Below are 23,974 nucleotides of genomic sequence, written 5' to 3'. Positions count from 1 at the left end.
GTTTGGGACTGACATCAGTAACAATTAATAAGTATAAAATGTAAGAGCAGGGTAGTTAGGTAGCTGTGTAGATAAGTAAGTGATTTTCACCGCATATTTTTAAATAGTAGCACACTTCCATTATTGCACTGCATTCATGCTGCCAAATTTCACATTTCCAAGCTCTACTTTCCAAATTGCAGGCTTCGTTCTATGGTAGGTTCCTGGGTTTGTCGAGTGCATTTCTAAACCATCCCATGGGTGCTGTTTGTGCCAAGGCCATATTTGCTATTGCATAAAACTTGATTCAATTCTAACATCACTCAGGAAAACAACTTTTGCTGGGAGAGAAAGGCTAGATTTCTCTCCAAGTAATACAAATGCAAACACACCTGTCTGTATCACAAAAGCCAATTGTATCTACTGTATGGCTCTTCTCGTTGTCAGAACTGGCAGTTTCCTGCTTTTCTGTACAGAAACTACCCGATGATTTGTGAAAATCTAGCCTTAAACATATCCAGAAACACTTTTCCCTTCCATACTCTTGTAAAGAAAAGAAAGGTTTATCTCAAGAAATCCCATTTACAACAAACCTAGGCTATACAGGTCTCCTTCTTGATTTATAACTTTCCTTCCTACCTTCTACTAAGATTCCTTAGGGCAGAGGTGTCAAACTCGATTTCATTGAAGGCCGCATCACAGTTGTGTTTCACCTCGGGGGGGGGGGGGGCTGGAGTGGTCGTGGCCATGATGGGTGTGGCCAACTTGACATCGCTTGTGTCAGTGGCACCTGTGGTAGCCCAAGTGCTCTGTCAGAGAACGGGCTCCCGAGCTCCGTTTTTGGCAGCGACGGTGTCCTACAACCCTCTGCACACGGCCCTCCCGAGCTCCGTTTTTGCTGAGAGAGACACCGTGGGCCAGTCCTTCACTGTTCCCAGAGTGGCCCCATGGGCCAGATCTAGGCACCCCGTGGGCCAGATCCAGCCCCCGGGCCTTGAGTTTGATACCTCTGCCTTAGGGGATGGATACAGAACTGTATTAGGCAGCAAAATGACAGCTAGGATTATAGACCAGAACTACGTCTCAGAACAGAGCACACGCACAGCTTGATGTATTATAGATCCCAGCTCAGTTTTCAGGCTGTCTAATGAAACTAATCAGCTGCAAGTAGTGAAGGGAAAAATCAATTCCTCATTGGTTGCCCAGAAACTTGAAAATAATTCAAATAGGCAGTACAGATCTGATGGGTCCATATTATTTATTTAGAACAGGGGTGTCAAACACAAGGCCCGCGGGATGGATTCAGCCCGCCATGTGGTCTGATCGGCCTGCGGGGCTGTCTTGGAAAATGTAAGGGGCCAGCCCGTGTCGCTTCAGTCTGGTCCACCCAATGCGAAGAGGAAACATCAGGCCAGCAGATTGGGGAGTGGTGTCATGCTGGCCACGCTCACCCAATTTGCCACACCCAGTGAGTGGCCTCAAGATGGCCATGCCCACCCAGCTGGCCATACCATCCAGTCAGCAACGCCCTCCCGGCCCTCCCAAGGTCAACCACGGCCCCGATGTGGCCCTCAATGAATTTTTTTTTTTAATTTGATTTATATGCCGCCCTTCTCCGGAAACTCAGGGCGGCTTACAATGCATTAAGCAAATTTAGTTTGACACTCCTGATTTAGAATAAGGAAACCTCCTTTCATCCCCCAATTGTTGTGTCCCCTGATGATGTTCATCCCCTGATGTTGGTCAAGTCCATTGATGGGAAACCTCTAGCCTTCAGATTGAATTCAGGTCCACATTGTTCATAACACCTCAAGTGAGCTTCCTTTCTCCAGAACCTGCTCCCTCTTGACTGCCACTAATACAAGTCACAAAGCACATTAGGATGACTGACTCTGTGTCAACTCTGAAGCGAACCTGGCTTCAGAAGCCATCTTGGGCTGCCTCATAGTTGCCACAAAGCCTGAGAGGGGGAAGGGAGGGGGGGGGAAGCAGATAGCCCAGCTAACAGTTAAAATAAAAAGTTTTTCCTGTGGGAACCAAGGTCATCATAACAGGTGGCTGTTGAAGGAGGAGACAAACCAGGGGTGAAATGTAAAATGTGTTACTACCGGTTCTGTGGGCGTGGCTTGGTGGGGGGGGACAATGTGACTGGGTGGGCGTGGCCAACTTTTTTTTTAACTTTTAAAAGAATTTTTCTACAACCTCTTCAGCTGATTCCAGCTGAGTTGCCTGATTGTCAAAGGCTTTTTTTTTTTACTTTTAAAAGCATTTTTTCTACAACCTCGGCCGAAGAGATTGTAGAAAAAATGCTTTTAAAAGTAAAAAAAAAAAGCCTCTGATGATCGCGTGGCTCAGCTGGGCATGGGGGGGGCAGGGAATTTTGCTACTGGTTCTCCTAATCATCGCTACCGGATCGGGTGATCCGGTCCGAACCGGGAGCATTTCACCCCTGAGACAAATCTGCCAGCTGTATTCATTGGACAATGTGACTGGTAATACCTGGAATGGGGGGGAGTTTTACTCTTTTAATAAGGTGAAAATCACGGGAACCTTTAGAGTTGGTTTCCACCGGCTGTGCCTATATAATGTGTCCAATAAACATGTTCTTTGAGGAATCTACCTGCTTTGGAGTTCTGCTTTCAATGGGTGTGTTACTCGGAACGCTGACACTCTGCTTCATATCTTCCCTACTTTTCCTCCTCAAGGATTCAGACATGAGAGAAATGGGATTAAAAATCCCAACCCAGTCTACCAAAATAGAAAAGAATTATCCGGGGATCAGGCTTTTCGCCACCCAGCTAACTTCTGTTCTTCCTTACCAGGAACCCGTCGCTTCATAGAGCTGGTAATATGTCAAAATCCATTGACCTCTCTGATTCAATTTCAATTCAGATGCATTTTTTCTGTGCCTATAAAATCATCCTTATACAGGTAGTCCTCAACTTATGACCACAATTGAGCCTGGAGTTTGTGTGGCTAAATAAAAAAAATGTGTTAAGTGAGTTTTGCCCCATTCTAGGACTTTTCTCGTCACATTTGTTAAGCGAATCGCTGCGATTATTAAATTAATAACACGGTTGTTAAGTGAATCTGGCTTCCCCATTGACATTGCTTGTCAGAAGGTTGCAAAATAGAGTAGAATAACAGAGTTGGAAGGGACCTTGGAGGTCTTCTAGTCCAACCACCTGCTCAGGCAAGAAGCCCTCTAACCATTTCAGAGAAATGGTTGTCCAATCTCTTAAAAACTTCCAGTGTTGGAGCATTCACAACTTCTGGAGGCAAGTTTATTAGGCAAGGTTAATTGTTCTAACTGTCAGGAAATTTCTGCTTAGCTCTAGGTTGCTTCACTCTTTGATTAGTTTCCATCCATTGCTTCTTGTCCTGCCCTCAGGTGCTTTGGACATGCTCTGCAACCATCATAAATGTGTACCAGTTGTCCAGCATCCAAATGAAAATCACATGACCATGGGGATGCTGCAATGGTCATAAGTGTGAAAAATGGTCATAAGTCACATTTTTTCAGCGGCATACTTCCAACTTTGAACCTGGGTGAAATCTAACAGGTTCTGATAGGTTCTGGAGAACCAGTAGCAGAAATTTTGAGTAGTTCAGAGAACCGGCAAATGCCACCTCTGGCTTGGCCCAGAGTGGGGTGGGAGTGGAGATTTTGCAGTATCCTTCCCCTGGAGTGGGGTGGGAATGGAGATTTTGCAGTATCCTTCCCCTGCCATGCCCACTAAGCCATGCCCACCAAGCCATGCCATGCCCACCAAGCCACACCCACAGAACTGGTAATAAAAAAATTTGGATTTCACCACAGCTTTGAATGGCCACTAAATGAACTGCTGTAAGTCAAGGACTGCTTGTAACACAGAGGAGCCTTGAAATAAATTTGTCTAGAACACAGAACATATTTACCCTAACAAAGAAAATAATAAAGCAGGGAGAAAAACAGTGAAAAGTTTGGATAGCTATGAAGAGATCTTCTGATAATAGTTTTTACACATGACTTTCTAGTTTGCATCCCGGACACGTCATGAATTTCAATTGATTGCTGAAATGTCTAAATCAATAGAGAGTGAATCTGTCCAGGAAGGTGATGAAAACTTCTGAATCTCTAATATATCACAGCCCCTATAAATTATGGGTCACTTCCAACCATGCAGTTTTGACTATTCTACCCTACGTTAGCAAAATGCTCAGGAGGCAAAATACATGGAGCCTATATCACTCTGCACAGACAAGCGTTTCATCCCACAGCTTAGAAGAGACGGCATAAATTGAGAAGCTAGTCACTTAAGAAACCTCTCTCTGCTGTCCCAAAATTTAAGGGTTTGGGTTCAACGAAGTCGTTCTCTTTCTACCGTGCAAAGTGTATAAGCTGCTCTCACAGCTGATTCTTTCCCAATTTCATCAGATAGATGTAGGATTTGTAGCCTATCAGCGAAATATAAATTTGGTATAAAATGGTTTGTCGTGAATGTGACTGTTTGAGGGCTCCTGGATTGGAGCTGAAAGGCGAAAGGGATGCAGAATGCTCCCTCCCCTCACACATTCTGGGGTAGACCAGGTGTCTCGATAGAAAAACACTTTATATATATATATATCCTGGCACTGTCCTTGTTCTTTTGACCTGGTCTTCATTGAGATGTCTAGTTCTCACTGGATTGTTCAATGAAGAACACACAATAACGGAGATGTCCAGTGATGGGATTCAAATAATTTAACAACCGGTTCTGTGCCCTAATGACCAACTGGGTAGGCATGGCCATGGTGGGCAGGGCCAGGGGTTGTGACAGGCAGCACTCGGCCTCCTCTGGGAGCAAAAATGGGCCACAGGGGGATGAGTCCCCTCAGGCCCTGTTTTGGGCCTAATAGGCCTCCCTGAAGCCTCCTGGGAGCGAAAACAGGTCGCAGGGGCGCACGCCGCACTCCCCTCCCTCTGTGCCCCATTTTGGACCTAGTATGCCTCCCTGCACTTACCTGGGAGCCAAAATGGGGCACGTGGGGACTCCTGGAGGGGGCGGGGCCAACCAGCAATTTAACTACCAGTTCGCTCGAACTGGCCCGAACCAACTGAATCCCACCACTGGAGATATCAGCTTGAATGAAACTTACTGCATGGTTGTGTTCAAAACAATGTATTCCACCCAACTCTTGGATTAAAAAGCATTAAGTTCAACTTAAACTAATTTTACCAGTTAGCTTAGTTGTGCAAATATGAGAGATATTTCAACCAGGGGATAAACCCTCTTTTCTTCTTACCAGCATAGTGCTGCACTGTAAACAAACTGTGCCTAAAGCAGCATTGTAAATATGCGGGTGTGAGAAGGCGTCTTTTATCTATGGCAGGGCTGAGTAACTATGGCGCATTTATGATCTATGGACTTCAATTACCAGAATTCCCAAGTCAACCACGCTGGCTCAAGAATTCTGGGAGTTGAAGTCCAGAACTTGTGTTGGAAACCCCTACTTCTGACTGTGGCAAGAATGATTGTAAAATGGGGCAAATTCACTTGACGTTTCACTTAGCAACAGAAATGTGGGCTCAGTTGTGGTCGTAAATTGAGGATTACCTGTATTTAAGGAGCAGATAGAATCCAATAGCTGTCCTGGATATAGACAAGGAGACAGCTTCGTATGTATGAACGGATTTCCAGAAAAATTGCAGACTACTGGAACCATTAGTACTACTCAGGTGACCCTGAGGACACAGATAAACCTCCAAGTGGCCTCAACAACTCTATAAAAAGGATGCAAATGATCAACTATCTGCAAGGAATATAAATCCTTCTGTTCCACACCATCCAGTCAGAGCTGAAGAAGCTTCTTGGATGAGAAGCGAAACATTTTCAAAGAAAAAAAGTAAGGAAGTCCAGTTGCCTCCTGAAAAAGCCCCTTTGGGACTTTGTATCTTAGGGATGCAGTGGTTTAGTAGCTAAGACACTTAACTTGTCATTCGAAAGGTCGGCAGTTCAGCGGTTCAAATCCCTAGTGCCGCGTAATGGGGTGAGCTCCCATTACTTGTCCCAGCTTCTGCCAACCTAGCAGTTCGAAAGCACATAAAAAAGGCAAGTAGAAAAATAGGGACCACCTTTGGTGGGAAGGTAAGAGCGTTCTGTGCACCTTTGGCATTTAGTCATGCCGGCCACATGACCATGGAGATGTCTTCGGACAGCACTGGCTCTTCAGCTTTGAAACAGAGATGAGCACCGCCCCCTAGAGTCGGGAATGACTAGCACATATGTGCGAAAAGAACCTTTACCTTTACCTTTTTATCTTAGAGAAGCGCAAATTCCCATTATCTTTATTTTGGGGGTATTGATTTGATTCATTTAAATTGCACCATGCTCCTTGCCTCATTCAATTTAGCACACCTGATCAAAGATAAGGATTTGAAGGTAGGACACAAAGATCTGATTACCTGTTCACCTGTAAACTGGGTAGCTGTGAGCAGGTCTCATTTTTTTCTTTCTTCTTACCCACATGTCATTGGATTTGTGTTGCGATTAAATGAGATAAAACCTGGCCATTACTTTGTGCATTGAAAGGTGCAGTACAAATTACTAATAATTGCAAAATGTCATCTTCACCCTTCATCTTTAAGTAAATCTTTTCTCAGGGTACATTAAACAAAAGACAGGTTTTGCTTCCTCAGGTTTTCCCATGAGATCCTTTCAATGAATGTACAGGTAGTCCTCGACTTACGACCATAAATGAGCCTAACATTTCCATTGCTAAGTGAGGCAATTGTTAAGCGAGTTTTGCCCCATTTTACAAGCTTTCTTGCCACATTTGTTAAGTTAATCACTGCAGTTATTAAGTTAGTAACATGGTTGTTAAGTGAATCTGGCTTTCTTTGCTTGTCAGGTGGTCATAAATGGTAACACACATGGACACTGCAACTGTCATAAATACGAATCAGTTGCCAAGCATCTGAATGTTGATCATGTAGCCATGGGGATGTTGCAACAGTTGGGTGAAAAATGAACATAAGTTACTTTTTTCAGTGGGGTTGTAACTTTGAATGGTCACTAAATGTGGTGGGTGGGAGTGTGTTTGGGGATTGTTATGTGTGTTGGACCTGGTCTTTGGGTGTTAAGTGAATTTCGTTCTATGGGTATACTGTATATACACGTACAATGACAATAAAGTTGTTGTTTTTTTTAATTTGATTTATAGGCCGCCCTTCTGCGGAGACTCAGGGCGGCTTACAATGCGTTAAGCAATAGCCTTCATACTTTCGTATATTTATACAAAGTCAGTTTATTGCCCCCACAATCTGGGTCCTCAATTTACCTACCTTAGAAAGGATGGAAGGCTGAGTCAACCTTGAGCCTTAGCGAGATTCGAACCTGCAGTAATTGCAGGCAGCTGGTCTTAATAACAGGGTGCTTTAGACCACTGTACTACCAAGGCTCTTGTGTTGTTGTTGCTGTTGTTGTTGTTGTTATTATTACTATTATTATTGCTTAATCTTTAGTGAGATTCACAGCCTTTGAGGCTGGTTAATAGCTCAGCAGCTCGAGTCCTAACCAAGGACCTAGGAACTGTTAAGGTATCGTCAGAGGATGTAAGCTGTTCCGAGTAAGGTGGTTTTCTGTAGAGTCAAAATGTTCAAGTCCAGCAAATTTAGAATTTCTAAATAGCGGGGTAGCCCTTTGGGTATTGTTGTTGTTGTTGTTGTTGTTGTTGTTGTTATTATTATTATTATTATTATTATTATTATTATTATTATTATTATTATTATTATATGAACTGTTAATAGTTTTTGTTGATAGTCTTTAAGTCAAAGACTATCTGTCCCAAAGGTGCTTTTTCAGGAGGCAACTGGACTCTCTTGTTTTTTTCTTTTGAAGACGTTTCGCATCTCATCCAAGAAGCTTCTTCAGCTCTGACAGGATAGTGGGGAATGGAAGGATTTATATTCCTTGCAGACAGCTGATCATTTGCATCCTTTTAGAAGATCGTTGAAGCACTTGGAGGTTTATCTGTGTCCTTAGGGTCACCTGAGTGGTGCTCCTGGTCCCTGTAGTCTGCATTTTTTTCCCTCTGGAAATCCATTCCTACTCCCACATCGTTCAAAGGGTGTCCATCTCAAATTGTATAGCTAAAAGTCTGTAGAGATTCTCAGTCATCCAAGTCATGGTTGTCCCAAAGGTGCTTTTTTCAGGAGGCAACTGGACTTCCTTGTTTTTTTCTTTTGAAGACATCTTGCTTCTCATCCAAGAAGCTTCTTCAGCTGTCTGCAAGGAGTATAAACAGTGGTGGGATTCAGCCAGTTCGCACCACTTCAGGAGAACCGGTTGTTAACTTTCTGAGCAGTTTGGTGAATTGGTTGTTGGAAGAAATCATTAGGGCAGAGAACCGGTTGTTAAATTCTTTGAATCCCACCACTGAGTATAAATCCTTCCATTCCCCACTATCCTGTCAGAGCTGAAGAAGCTTCTTGGATGAGAAGCGAAACATCTTCAAAAGAAAAAAAAAAACAAGAGAGTCCAGTTGCCTCCTGAAAAAAGCACCATCCAGGTCATGACCTGGATGACTGAGAATCTCTACAGACTCAAAGACTATCTGTATGTGTGTATGTGGGCACCCCCGCAGAAGTGACCTCTCACACTTTCCATTCTTTTACAGCTACAATAGGAGGGCACACTTCCTGACACTTCAATCTTTCCGTGAAATGAAGGAAATGCTATCCATGGATGCGACAATCAATCCTTTTGTAGACAAAATGAAAAGGGTGACATTTTACCAGTGGGCTAAAAAGGCAGGAAAAGAAATAGCTTGCGCAGATTGAAAATGCTTTGCAAGTGCCTTTGAATGAAATGCAACTTCTTCAGCCTTCCATCGGCAGTGGTGGGTTCCTCCTGGTTCAGCCCGGTTCCACCGAGCCGGTAACGGTGACGATATGACGTCACCGAACTGGTTCTGCCCCCCCACCCCCGCCCACCCCCCACCCCTGCATTATTCTTACCTTTTATTTCCCCACCCCCAATCTATTGCTGCCTCCTGAGTCCCAGCTGATGGGCTATAAGGAAAAAAACTGTTTAAACTCTTGCCACGGGGCTTCAAAGGGCCGCCCTACAGCTGATCAGTGGTAAAAGGCAGTTTGGTGGTAGACTGGTGCCTCCAAAAACGAATGAGTAGACCAGTGCCTGCAAAAATAAATGGGTAGAGCAGTGCCTGCAAAAATACATGAGTAGTCCAGTGCCTGCAAAAACAAATGAGTAGACCGGTACAGCTCTGCAAGCAGTTAAAAGCCTGGTAGACCAGTACCTCTGCTAAATCCTAAAGAATTGTCACATGACCATCAAGCCACACCCACAAAACAAGCCACGCCCACAGAACCGGTAGTAAAACATTTTAGAACCCACCCCTTCCATCGGTGTTCCTTAAAATGTGTTCCCTGGGCTATCAGGGTTAGCAGGTGTTTGTTAGAGATTTCCTGTAATGAAGTTCACCCCAGACATTGATGAAATATGCCTTGATATATAAACCAAATCACAAATCCCATTAAGTTCATAACTGATGATCTCATAATGCTTAGGAAGAAGCTTACCATTAAATGTAAAGCTATGGTTCTTCAAATGTACTATGGCGGAGAAAATAAACTCTTGAGATCCCAAAGGTGTTTTTTTCAATGGAAAGAATATAAATCTTTCCATTCCCCACCATCCTGTCAGAGCTGAAGAAGCTTCTTGGATGAGAAGCGAAACGTCTTCAAAAGAAAAAAAAATAAGAAAGTCCAGTTGCCTCTTGTAAAAGTACCTTTGGGACAGCCATGACCTGGATGACTGAGAATCTCTACAGACTTTTAGCTATACAATTTGGGATGTATATGGAATGGTGTGGGAGTAGGAATGGATTTCCAGAGGAAAAATTGCAGACTACACGAACCAGGAGCACTAACTCAGGTAACCCTGAGGACACAGATAAAACCTCCAAGTGCTTCATTGACCCTCTAAAAGGATGTGAATGACCAGCTGTCTGCAAGACATATAAACCCTTCCATTCCCCACTATTCTGTCAGAGCTGAAGAAGCTTCTTGGATGAGATGAGACACGAAACGTCTTCAAAAGATAAAAAAAACCCCAAGAAAATCCAGTTGCCTCCTGAAAAAGCACCTTTGGGACAACCATGATCTGGATGACTGACTGAGAATCTCTACAGACCTTTAAACTATTGAGAGTCCCTGGAGACCAAGGAGATCAAATTGGTCGATCATAAAGAAAATCTGCTCTGATTGTTCTTTGGAAGGACAGAAGCTCAAACCTTTTGGCCATCAAATGGGAAGGAAAGACTACTTGGAAAAGACCCTGATGTTGGGAAAGATGCAGAGGTGGGTTTCAGCAGGTTCTGACCAGTTCTGGAGAACCGGTAGAGGAAATTTTGAGTAGTTCGGAGAACCGGTAGCAAAAATTCTGACTGGCCCTGCCCCCATCTATTCTCTGCATCCCAAGTCCCAGCTGATTGGGAGGAAATGGGGATTTTGCAGTATCCTTCCCCTGGAGTGGGGTGGGAATGGAGATTTTACAGTATCCTTCGCCTGCCACGCCCACCAAGCCATGCCCACCGAGCCATGCCATACCCACCAAGCCACACCCACAGAACTGGTAGTAAAAAAATTTGAAACCCACCACTGGAAAGATGGATGGCAAAAGGAGAAAGTGACGGCAGAGCATGAGATGGTTAGATAGTGTCTTTGTCACAATGAGCATGCCTCTGGGGGACAGTGCAGGGGGGGGGGCAGCATGCTATGGTCCATGCGGTCATGAAAAATCAGACACAACTTAGCGACTGAACAACTAAATGGAAAATAAAGAGATGCATTAAGATATGTTTACTTTTATATTCAATTTTGATTTTAAAAAATGAGCAGTTACCAGTGTTTTGAGTGGTGTGGTGGCCTAGAGGTGGAGCTCTCACCTCACAATCAGGAGGTTGTAAGTTCGATCCTAGGTAGAGGCAGATATTTCTCTGTCTGGCCACAATGAGAATTTATCTGCTGTCATTCTTGAACCCTGATACAGGTAGTCCTCAACTTACGACAGTTCATTGAGTGACCGTTCAAAGTTACAACGGCACTGAAAAAAAGTGACTTCTGACCATTTTTCACACTGACGCCCATTGCCCCCTTCCCCTGGTCAGGTGATCAAAATTCAGTCAGCTTGGCAACTGACTCATATTTATGACGGTTGCAGTGTCCCTGGGTCATGTGATTCCCTTTTGACAAGCAAAGTCAATGGGGGAAGCCAGATTCCATTAACAGCCTTGTTACTAATTTAACCATTGCAGTGATTCACTTAACAACTGTGGCACAAAAGGTTGTAAAAAGTTCACTTAACCAATGTTTCACTTAGCAACATAAATGTTGGGCACAATTGTGGTCATCAGTTGAGAACTACCTCTATAAAGTTTGTTGAGACCTTGATGGCTAGTAATGACAAAAGTCTTGAATCAGATTGAATCTGTGCAGATTCTCCCCATTTGATGATCCCAGACCGCTTCAGAGTTTTCAGAGGAAGTGTAGGAGATGACCAGGCTGAGCCCAAGGGAGGGGTCAAGCACATCATCAGTCTCAAGTCCCTTCATGCCCACAAGAGATCTAAGTCCAACCCACCTTGAATTCTGTTGACTCTTATCTACCGCCAATTTGCTTTGACCATTCATAGTTCAGATTAGTAGTTCAGATAGTATTTCAGCGAGCATAGTCAAGGCTATGGTGTTCCCAGTTGCAATGTATGGCTGTGAAAGTTGGACCATAAGAAAGGCTGAGCACCAAAGAATTGAGGCCTTTGAACTATGGTGGTGGAGAAGCTGCCTGTGAGTCCTTTGGACTGCAAGGCGATCAAACCGGTCAGTCCTAGAGGAGATCAACCCTGACTGCTCTTTAGAAGGCCAGATCCTGAAGATGAAACTCAAATACTTTGGCCACCTAATGAGAAGGAAGGAGAAGAGCCTCATGCTGGGAACGATTGAGGGCAAAAGAAGAAGGGGATGACCGAGAACAAGATGGCTGGATGGAGTCACTGAAGCAGTCGGCGTGAGCTTAAATGGACTCCAGAGGATGGTAGAGGACAGGAAGGCCTGGAGGAACGTTGTCTATGGGGTCACAATGGGTCAGACACGACTTCGCAACTAACAACAACAACAAGTTCAGATTCTTGTAGAGACTGTTAGCGTGCAATAAACCTGTATTCATTTGAATCACCTTGCTTCCTGATTTCTTGCACCTAAGTAGCTCTTAGCTGCCAGCTGCCTGCAATTACTGCGAGTTCAAATCTCACCAGGCTCAAGGTTGACTCAGCCTTCCATCCTTCCGAGGTAGGTAAAATGAGGACCCGGATTGTGGGGGCAATAAGCTGACTTTGTATAAAAAAGAACACCGCTTGGGGGGGGGGCAAAAAGTCCTACTAAGCAGGTATATACAAAAGTATGACGGCTATTGCTTAACGCATCGTAAGCTGCCCTGAGTCTCTGGAGAAGGGCGGCATATAAATCGAACCAATAAATAAATAAATAAGTAAATCTGGCAATGAAATGGCATGAGAAGTATCCAGATTACCACTGGAGGAAAATGAAGATGGAACCTGGCCAAGCATAGCCTTTATTGAGGATTATCTTTACGACTATAAAGGCAGCAAAATGTCATTATTCTTCAATCCTTACAGGATCACTGACTTCTGATTATTTCTGCTCATCCCACAAGATCTGACAGGGTAGGTATAACTCTGGGATTGCTTTCTGAAATGATGCCATTTGATGTCTCTATTGCTGAACCTGCCCTATGGGACAGAATAAGCCCAAGGATTTAGATGGCATTACCCTGTAAGGCCTTGAAAACCTGGATCTTCCTGCAAGCATTTGGCCAGGTGTTGGTTGAGCCTGTTCTACAAAGCTTTAGAAAAATGACTGTGGTTAACCTTGCACATATTTTTTGTCATTTGTTTTAATTTGATATTATCAGCCCCAGAATAGAATAACAGGGTTGGAAGGGACCTTGGAGGTCTTCTAGTCCAATCCCCTGCTTAGGCAGGAAGCCCTACACCATTTCAGACAAATGTTTATCCAATCTCTTCTTAAAAATTTCCAGTGTTGGAGCATTTACAACTTCTGGAGGCAAGTTGTTCCACTGGTTAATTGTTCTAACTGTCAGGAAATTTCTCCTTAGTTCTAAGTTGCTTCTCTCATTGATCAATCACACATTGGAAGTTGGGCAGCCATAGAAATTGATTCAATAAATTAACAAGCTGTTTCAAATATTCCAAGTTTGAAACTAACTCCAGACATCCTTAGGGCAAAACAAAATACTCAAGACAAGCACATCTCTTGCCATCAGAAAATGCGATAACAGCTGCCAAACTGGAGATTCGTATAGAATAGTTCTACCAACCGCAGCTTGTCTGGATGCCTATATATTACACTAGCTGGACGCCCGTGCTTCGCTATGAAACTATGGGATCGGGCGTGATAAATTGACACTTACAGCCCGAAACTTAATGTAGAATATGTAACTCTGTAGCATCACAGCGTGTTAATGTAAGGCAACTGGCAGTCGGAACAGAGGGGGAGGGGGAGTAGAATGTCCCAGCCCGCAGGCTGGATGAGACATGTGCTGGCCACGCCCATGCCTGGTTTAGTGAAGGGGTAGCATCAGAGCGTGTTAATATAAGGCAACTGGCAGTTGGGACAGAGTTCCTTTCAGGTGGGGAGGGGGAGTAGAACGTCTAACTCCTTAGCATCAGAGCATGTGAATACAATACTGTATATGAAATACTAATGATCTGATGGTCATTTCGAAAAATCCTTTCTTAGCGAGCACCTGGAAGCCAAGAGGAACATACGTGCCAAATTGCAAGTTTGTAGGCTTTACCGTTCTGGAGATTTCGTGATGAGTGAATGGTATTTGGCTTTTATATAGATAGAAGATTCTGTGCCGAAGGCACACTGTTGACCAGCGAACACAAGAAGAATGTTATTATCCTCAACTCCTGTGTCTAGGTTTCTTGGTTTCTCTGGTTATCTGTCTGGAATCTACAGAGACAAGCTGTAGGGACAATCCAAGCCTTTGAATCTGAGTCAACATACCTGTTCTTATATTACCTTTACTAAACTGGGTGCTTTTTTTTTTAAACTCCAATCTGTCCATTTGACTCACAATAGAATGAATGTAAAATATAACTAAAATCAAAGCAGGTGGCAAAAAGCCAAAAAAAATTTTATCCGTCTGACCAACATTGTACCATTAAGGTCATTGTCAGAAAGAACAGACTTTGCTAATCCAAAGGGAAGAAAGCTTTGCATCTGATCCGAAATACAGAGGAAGGATTTTTAAGGCCCCAGTGCTACCATCAGCTCATCTGTTTCGCAAATCACAAAAATATTCAGAGTATCGCAACTGTGCAGTTCAAATTTTTAATGAGAATGTGCCCGGAATTCTTCCACGATTAATTCTTTTATTGTCTACCCCTCCCTTTCACAAAAAGCTAGATTCATCTCGAACAGAAGCTTATAAAAAAAATAGAAGCTAAAAAAAATAATGAGCAGGAGAGCATCAGTCTTCCCAGATAAAACAGTTCAGGTATCTCAGATTTCCTTCTAATCTCAGGATTTTATTCAGTGCCAAAACTGGATCAAAAAAATAAGATAAAGGAGCTTTTTTCCTCCATTTATGTAAATCGTGTGCCAAGTAAAATATGCGCACAGATCATTAAGGAACTAAAGATGTTTAAAGTCTATTGTACCAAGAAGATAAATGGCAATTGTTTTGGGGAACAAACTTAAAACAAGGATATTTAATAGCCTCTCACTCAAATTGACAAGATTGCATAGGGTCTAAGGTTGTTAGGATAGGATAGGATAGGATAGGATAGGATAGGATAGGATAGGATAGGATAGGATAGGATAGAATAGAATAGAATAGAATAGAATAGAATAGAATAGAATATTTTTATTGGCCAAGTGTGATTGGACACACAAGGAACTTGTCTTGGTGCATATGTTCTCAGTGTATATAAAAGAAAAGATACCTTCATCAAGAATCATAAGGTACAACAGTTAATGATAGTCGTAGAGTACAAATAAGCAATCAAGTCATATTAGGAAACTGTCAATATAAATAGTAAGGATACAAGCAACAAAGTTACAGTCGTACAGTCATACAGTGGAAGGAGATGGGTGATGTGAACGATGAGAAGATTAATGCAGACTTAGTAACTAGTTTGACAGTGTTGAAGGAATTATTTGTTTAGCAGAGTGATGGCGTTTGGAAAACAACTGTTCTTGTGTCTAGTTGTTCTGGTGTGCAGTCGGTGGTGGGTTTAAAAAAAATTTACTACCGGTTTTGTGGGTGTGGCATGGTGGGCATGGCATGGTGGCTTGGTGGGCGTGGCTTGGTGGGTGTGGCAGGGGAAGATTACTGCAAAATCCCCATTTCCTCCCGATCAACTGGGACTTGGGAGGCAGAGAATAGATGGGGGCGGGGCCAGTCAGAATTTTTACTACCAGTTCTCCGAACTACTCAAAATTTCCACTTCCGGTTCTCCAGAACTGGTGAGAACCTGCTGAAACCCACCTCTGTGCGCAGTGCTCTATAGGGTCGTTTTGAGGGTAGGAGTTGAAACAGTTTATGTCCAGGAAGTGAGGGGTCTAAGGTTGTTTTGCACCAACAATGCATGTAAAAATGGGGTGCGTTCAGCGGTGGGTTTCAGAAATGCTTACCACCAATTCGCTGCGCACACACTCACTTCATGCATGCGTGCCTTCCACACATGCGCCCCGCCTCGAAAACATGGCTAAATAAGATGGCATTATGCTGGGGTGGGCAGGCCCACCTGCAGTCACCACTACCAGTTCACCTGAACTGGTACGGACTGGCTAAAGACCACCTCTGGGTGCGTTTTGGATTTCAGAGTCAAGAGTGCCATCATTACTTTTTTTTTTAACCACTCCTTCAGTTATCTCTGACATAATATTTACATACATGAACTCATGGGCAGACACAGCAAGAAAGCAATTTCTATCACACGTCGCTCAGATCAAATAACAGGCTAACCCACAAACCATGATTTATAAATGCAACAGCTGGATTCAGGTAACGTACTAAGGCAAGATCAAATAAACTTCATTGTGATTTAACACATTATGATTAGAGCCTTGGTAGTACAGTGGTCTAAGGCACCCTGTTATTAAGCTGGTTATTAAGACTAGCTGCCTGCAATTACTGCAGGTTTGAATCTCGCCAAGGCTCAAGGTTGACTCAGCCTTCCATCCTTTCTAAGGTAGGTAAATTGAGGACCCAGTTGTGGGGGCAATAAGCTGACTTTGTATAAATATACAAAAGAATGAAGGCTATTGCTTAGCGCATTGTAAGCCGCCCTGAGTCTCCAGAGAAGGGCGGCATATAAATCAAATTAAAAAACAAAACAAAACACGTTGTGCAAAAGCATTGCATATTATGTAAACCCAGCCTTGGGGATCAGCAAGCATGAAGCCAAAATATAAGATGGATCTTCCCTGTCCATGGGGTCTCAATGGGTCAGACACGACTTCGCAATTAGCAACAACAACAACATAAATATATTTAATAAATTAATAAAACGAGACTGAGTTTCTTAGTATTCAGAGTTGAGTCCACTTTGTCCAAGCCACACTGCCTGCCTTTTAACATTGTACTGAACTTCTATAATGCACATTAAGGAATGTGTATGTGTGTGTATGTGGGTCCTACAATCAACTGGCACTTAATGTTTTACTGTAGCATTGAAATTTGTTCATGAAATCATTATAAAAGTTTCTGAAACCCTATTTATTAGAAGAGCTAGCCATCCTCTTTAAAAAAAAAAATGCAGAAAATGAACTTGGAACTTTCCGAAAATGAAGCACATGTTCCGTGTTCTGGAAACTGAAGCAGCACTACTGGTTGCTCTTTTTAATTGATAAACTAAGCTTGAACTATTTGGAACTGATTAATGTTATGGCTCCACTGGCAGCAAATGGAAATTTCCCTGCAATTCGCCTGAAAGAATTTTTCTCCCATTGATATGTATGTATGTATGTATGTATGTATGTATGTATGTATGTATAAAAATAGAAATGTACTTCCTGCTTAATTGATGGGCTGCACAGAGAATTATTACTCTTCTTCAATAACTTCTCTCATATTCATTCTAACTGATGGATTTAAAACAGCAGTTGTTTTCTAAAACCTGTAAAGTTATTTTAATGGGAAAGAAGCTGCTAACTGTATAGCCTTCTAAGAAAGGGTGTTGATCAGTGGTGGGTTCCCCCTAGTTCGGACCGGTTTGCAAGAACCAGTAGTAAAACCGGTGGGAGGCCCTGCCCACTGCCCCGGATGTCATCATCAGCGATCTGCGCATACGCAGAAGCAAGGCGCATGCACAGAAGGTGCATGCACAGAAGCAAGGCGCACGCACGCGCGCAATTCCGTTGTGAACCAATAGTAAAGGTAGGTAGAACCCACCCCTGGTGTTGATTGGATATTGTCTGGGACAGATGCAGAGGTGGTATTCAGCCGGTTTGGATCAGTTCATTCGAACCGGTAGCAGAAATAGCGGGTAGCCCCTCCCACCGCACCCCCCGGCTGTATGCCATCCTATTTAGGCACGTTTTTGAGGCTGGGAAATTTTGAGTAGTTCGGAGAACCGGTAGTAAAAATTCTGACTGGCCCCGCCCCCATCTATTCTCTGCCTCCCCAGTCCTAGCTGATCAGTAACCTTCCCCTGGATTGGGGAAGGAATGGAGATTTTACAGTATCCTTCCCCTGCCAAATCCACCAAGCCACGCCCACCAAGCCACACCCACAGAACCCAATAGTAAAAAATGTTGAAACCCACCACTGGCTGTCTTTCATGCCTAAAATAGGACTAAAATTCACAGTTTCCTAATGAAGTCATCCAGCTAGTTTTCATGCCTAACGTGGGACTAGAACTCACAGATCCTGGTTTCTAGTCTGGTGCCTTAACCACTAGACCAAATTGGCTCTTTTTAAAAAATGCAGATGCTGTGACCTGCCAGGTTTGAAAGTCACAAACAGCATTTGTACAACATGCTTAACTTGATTATGGAATCAATTTCATTGATTCCATTGATCTGACCTCAGCTCTCTCCCTGCATTTAGAGGCTTCTTACGGGAAAAATAAAGAGTTGTACTTCAGAAAGGTATTTCTGCTCTTTGCCATTCGAGGAGACGAGAAGAACCTTTTAACTCGGTTCGGCGTAATGCCTGCCATCAACTCATTTAGGGAGGGAAGGCTCCTGACATTTAAGAAGGGAGGCTCCTGACAATTTCCATCATATCCCTCAAGGCATTTCCCCTGTGCATCCAAGGCAATTGAAACACTTAGCTGTGGTCTCTTGCATTGCCTCTAAACAGAGGAAACTAAGAAGGTTCATGCTATCCAGTGGTGAGTTGCTCCCGGTTCAGTCCGGTTCTTACGAACCGGTAATAAAAGCGGTGGGAGGCTCCGCCCACCCGCCCGGACGTCATCATGGATGATCTGTGCATGCGCAGAAGTGCACACGCTCAAGCAAAGCAAGCGTCTGCGTGCATTCCCGTTGCAAACCGGTAATAAAGATAAGTAGAACCCACCCCTGATGCTATCCAGGGCAACAGCAAAAGCAGAATTAGAGGTCAAGACGTTAGAATTATTGGAAAAGTTGCAAGGATTTCTTGCTTTCTTTTTTCTGCTCCTGCACTTACTCTTCATCAGTGCCTACATGTTTGAGTTGCCTAAAGGGAATAACTCCTCTTATATTCTTCCCAATGTTTTATCTTGATTGTAGCAACAGCAATGGCACTTAGACTTATATAACGCTTCAAAGTACTTTACAGCCCTCTCTAAGTAGTTTACAGAGTCAGTCTATTGCCCCCCAACAATCTGGGTCCTCATTTGACAGACCTCGGAAGGATGGAAGGCTGAGTCAACCTTGAGCCGGTCAGGATCGAACTCCTGGAGTGAACAGTGAGTTAGCCTGGCAGTACTGCATTCTATTGGGACGTGGTGGCTCAGTGGCTAAGATGCTGAGCTTGTCGATCGAAAGGTCGGCAGGTCAGCGGTTCGAATCCCTAGCGTCGCATAACAGGATGAGCTCCCATTATTTGTCCCAGCTTCTGCCAACCTAGCAGTTCGAAAGCATGTAAAAAATGCAAGTAGAAAAATAGGGACCACCTTTGGTGGGAAGGTAACAGGGTTCCGTGCACCTTTAGTGTTTAGTCTTGCCTGCCACATGACCACGGAGACGTCTTCGGACAGTGCTGGCTCTTTGGCTTTGAAATGGAGAGGAGCACCACCCCCTAGAGTCGGGAACGACTAGCACATATGTGCGAAGGGAACCTTTACCTTTATCTTACTGCATTCTAACCACTGTGCCACCATGGCTCTCTTCCTCGGTGTGTAGGCTTAACTTGACCGCAAATATCAATAAAACACAATGGTCAAAAAACCACTAACCCAGGTTAAAACTAAGCAGCCTCATCCTGTTGTGCAAATACAGTATTTTAAGTTACTTGGTTAAGCTTATTGTGCAAACACAGCAAGCTTGTGTCTGTGTCACCCTATCTGAGTGGCTCAAAAGTTGGCACAGATATTTATAGTAGGCTTGGAAAGTGTCAAGCAAGAAAAAGTGCTTGGGAATTTTCAAAGAACGTTGACCAAGATGGGAAATCTATGGCTGCCACAGTGCTCCTTTTGTAGGTTCCAGCGCAAACCCAACATTTTTAGCCTGTTTGGGGTGGATTACATGAGATGCTTTTACATCTGGCCAATCTCACAACCATTTTTACTCCTCAGGCTCACTTCAAAATACCACCTACAGGTAATCCTCAACCTACAACCTCAACCGAGCTCAACATTTCCGTTGCCGAGCGACACAATTGTTAAGTGAGCTTTGCCCCGATTTTACCATCTTTCTTGCCACAGGTTGTTAAGTGAATCACTGCAGTTGTCAAGTTAGTAACACGGTTGTTAAGTGAATCTGGCTTCCACCCAGGGGTGAAATCCAGCAGGTTCTGACAGGTTCTGGAGAACCCGTAGCAGGGTTGAGCAGTTCGGAGAACCGGCAAATACCACCTCGGGCTGGGCCCAGAGTGGGGAGGGAATGGGGATTTTGCAGTATCCTTCTCCTGGAGTAGGGTGGGAATGGAGATTTTGCAGTATCCTTCCCCTGCCATGCCCACCAAGCCACACCATGCCCACAGAACCAGTAGTAAAAAAAATTTGGATTTCACCACTGCTTCCACCCATTGACTTTGCTTGTCAGAAGTTCTCAAAAGAGAATCACGTCACCTGGGACACTGCAACCGTCATAATATGAGTCAGTTGCCAAGCGTCTGAAATTTTGATTCATGGGGATGCTACATGAGGCTGCAAGTGTGAAAAAAAGTCAAAAAGTCACTTTTTTCAATGCCATTGTAACTTTGAATGGTTACTAAACAAACTGTTGTAAGTCAAGGACTACCTATACTTGTGTATGAAGACAGGTTGAATGAACTCTGGAGAAAAGACGACAAAGGAAAAATATGGCAGCATCCAGATACATTAAAGGATGTTATAAAAAAGAAGGCAAGGACTACTATTACAAAAATGTGGACCAGGACTAAAGGAGTGCAAGTATTTAAGCTGTTGCTTTGCTTAAATATGAGGGGAAAACCTCCTAAATTGTCTAGAATAAACTATTTATGGAGACTGTGAGTTCTCGATCTTGATCTTACCCAGTGACAGCACAACGGTCATAAATATGAGTCAGTTGCCAAGCATCTGAATGTGATCTGAAATTTACAAATAAGCAATTGAAATGAGAATAAAGATAAATAGAAAATCGGGGCTGCTCGAGTACCATTTTAGATTGAACTGAAAAGGGAAACAACAAGAGAGAGGGGAAGGAGGAGAAAAAGAGGAAGGGAGAAGAGAGGAAAGGAGAGGGAGAGAAAGAAGAAAGGGAAAAGGAGAGGAAGAAAAGGGAGGGGAAAGAGGAGCAGAGGAGAAGGCTAGAAGGGGGAAAGAAGAGAGGAGTGGGGGAAGGGAAGGGGAAGTAGGAAAGAGAAGGAGAGGAAGAATGAAGAAAGTAGGAGGAGAAAGAGGAAGGAAGAGAAGGGGAGGAGAAGAAGAAAGGTTGGAGTAAAGGTAAAGGGTAAAAGAGCAGCCCCAGAAAAGTAAAAATTAAAAATGAAAGTTAAAAGATAAGATGAATGAAAAATGATGGATAAAATGACTGTACACATAAATGTGTTTATGAGAAATAAAAATAAAAACATTTTTTGAATCTGATCTGAAGTTTGATCACATGACCATGAGGATGCTGCGGTGGTCATAAGTGTGAAAAAATGGTCATAAATCACTTTTTTCAGTGCCATTGTAACTTCGAAGGATCACTGTTACAAACCGAGGAGTATCTGTGCTTTCAGCCTACCCAACATCATGCTATCTCTGACCATTTTGTCCCTGAAACCCATCAAAAATTGAATAACTTTGTAAAGTCGAAATCCTTGATATCAGAAAATTACCCACTCGTCCCCACATAGATTTTGATTAAGAACAGGTGAGTACCTGCCATCTTCAAGAAACTGATATACAGAAGATTTGCCTTCTTTGATCTAGAATATTACAGAACATGAGCTCTGAAGGATTTTTTTTTTCTTAGTCTCTTTAGTCTCTCCTTCTCACACTATGGGTGTAAAGTAGTTTTAATACCAGTAGATGTCAAGAAATCAGGAACTGCTTTTTGGAACTTTGCAGTCATCTTAATGCCCAGTCAAACTGCAGTTATTATCTAAACTTCTCCCCCCAAAAATACCTTTACAAATAGTCCTTGATTTACAATAATTCATTTAATGACCATTCAAAGTTACAACCGCACTGAAAACAGTGGCTTATGACCATTTTTCACACAACTTTGCAGCCTCTCCCTGGTCACGTAATCAAAATCCAGACACACTAGGCAACTGACTCATATTTATGACGCTGTTGCAGTCTCCCAGGGTCATGTGATCATCTTTTGTGACCTTCTGACAAGCAAAATCCATGGGGAAACCAGATTCATCTAACAACCATATGATTCACTTAACAACTTCAGCGATTCACTTAACAGGGGCCAAGGAAGGTCACAAAAAGGGGCAAAATTCACTTAACTGTCTCACTGAGCAACATAAATTTGGGGCTCCATTGTGGTCGTAAATCAAGGACTACCAGTTCTGTAGTTCTGACACAGTGTAAGAAGCTAAAATGTTGCTTCCAAGTAACACAACAGGCAGAAGGAGGTGGCTACTGCCTCTTCTACCAAGATGGCCCTAAATCTGAAGCTGATCAGAAATTATATCAATATTAGAATGTGCAGAAATGAACAGATTAACACTAGCAATTAAGGAGAAAGAACAAACTGAATATTATATGATATGGGAAGTATTCTATCAATGGTTAGAGAGTAAAAAGGGGAACTGGAAATAAAAGGAGAAGATTAAAGAAGAATAGAAATTATGTTAAGATAGAAGTATAAATAAGATGTACATTGTTAGTATTATGATAATGAGGATAACTATGCGTAATGCTAATATTATTGCATTTTTACTAGAAGACACGTTAAGAGGAAAAATAAATAGGCTTATAATGTTTAACTGTTCAGCTAATTCTATAATTTTAAGACTAGAGAATTAATATTAATGTGAATGATGTTGTAAATGTTGAAGGTTGTTGCACACAGACGACACACCGTTTAAGGAAAAATGCAATGTTTATATTTTGAAAAATAAAAAATAAACTTTTTTGGGGGGGAGGAAGAAATTATATCATTTTACTGTAGAAATTTGGCATTAAGGATTATGGAGATAGTGCTTTGAAACCTTGAAATTGACTATACACTTGGTAGCTGTTCTGCTAAAATCTCAGAGTTAGCATCTGCTACTTCTGGACTCCGGCGTGGTCAATGACCAGACTTCAAACTCACACAAAAGATAAGGGCTTAACAGTCCCCTTGAAAAGCTATTTAAGAAAGCCTGTTTGAAATGCCTCCAAATACTAAAATTTTCTCATTTTCCAACTTAAGGATCAAAGGCTATGTTTTGAAAAGGATTACAAGTTTTGAAAGAGGGGAAGAGCCAAATCCCATGTGTTCAATTGGTCAAGAAAAGAGATGAGAAGGGATGTTTTTGGGGGGTGGAGGGGGGAAGAAAGAAAGCGGGGGGGGGCATTAATGAACATGCTGGCAAACCCTTGGCTGGGGTTGGGTAAGGAAGAGAAAGAGAGTTTAAAAGCAGGCCAAGACTTCCAGCACACCAATTGAGGGAAAAGGGAAACCAAGCAGCCAAACGCAGCTCCAGTCCATACGATCCTATTTCGCAACAACTCTGGCCACTAAGCACATCTACAACCCAAGATGCTGCTGTCGTCCAGATCAAGGAGATTGCCACCTTTCTCTTGGTTTATCCCTGCCCTTCCTTCCCCCCCAATCCCCCCCCCCCAGAAAAAGAAACCCAGAACAACACAAAAAAGTAACTTGCTCCGGAAAGCAGTTGCCCCTATGCAAAATCCTTCCCTGTAATCTCCAATGCCATCTGGCAAATTGTCTGGTTATTACGGTACCTTTGGTTCTACTGTTCCCCATTCATTGGCTCCTCCAGAACAAACAACAGTGCCGATCACAAGCGAATTCCTGGTACTGCAGCCGCCTGCCAGGAATTACCCCATAATTTAACCTGACTGCTGGCACAGCAGTGGCAGCGCGCAATCCTTTGCCACGCAGCAAGGTAGCCGCTGTACAAGAACGGCAACCCGATCAGACGCAGCATCTTCCTCTGTGGCTCTTAAGCTAGGGTAGAGAATTTCTGCTCTCCATCTCCCTCTGCACACACTTTTCCTATTCACATCCGAGAGAGAGAGAGAGAGAGACACAGAGAGACACAGAGAGACAGACAGGGAGAGAGAGAGGAAGAGAGAGAGAGACAGAGACAGAGAAACAGACAGACAGAGAGAGAGAGAGA

General features: G+C 43.2%; 1 protein-coding gene across 3 annotated transcripts in view; it reads right to left on the bottom strand.

The window, feature by feature from the left end:
• ARHGAP24 (Rho GTPase activating protein 24) overlaps positions 1-23,974 on the bottom strand; it is a 473,398-nt gene that overhangs the window by 415,147 nt on the left and 34,277 nt on the right. The window contains exon 1 of one of the 3 annotated variants that reach the window (XM_060686978.2): positions 23,577-23,974. This exon is cut by the window's right edge and continues 166 nt beyond it. The exons of the other annotated variants lie outside the window; for them this stretch is intronic. Within the exon in view, the coding sequence (XP_060542961.1) occupies positions 23,577-23,598 (22 nt within the window). The 5' untranslated portion in view covers positions 23,599-23,974. The remainder of the gene's footprint in view (positions 1-23,576) is intronic. 3 annotated transcript variants of the gene reach the window in all.

Source organism: Pantherophis guttatus, chromosome 8 (assembly GCF_059756535.1).
Source record: "Pantherophis guttatus breed Tessera chromosome 8, ASM5975653v1, whole genome shotgun sequence".
In the NCBI taxonomy this organism is placed as follows: domain Eukaryota; kingdom Metazoa; phylum Chordata; class Lepidosauria; order Squamata; family Colubridae; genus Pantherophis; species Pantherophis guttatus.
The sequence above is the reverse complement of the archived record's forward strand: the minus strand, read 5'-3'. Positions and strand labels throughout refer to the sequence as shown.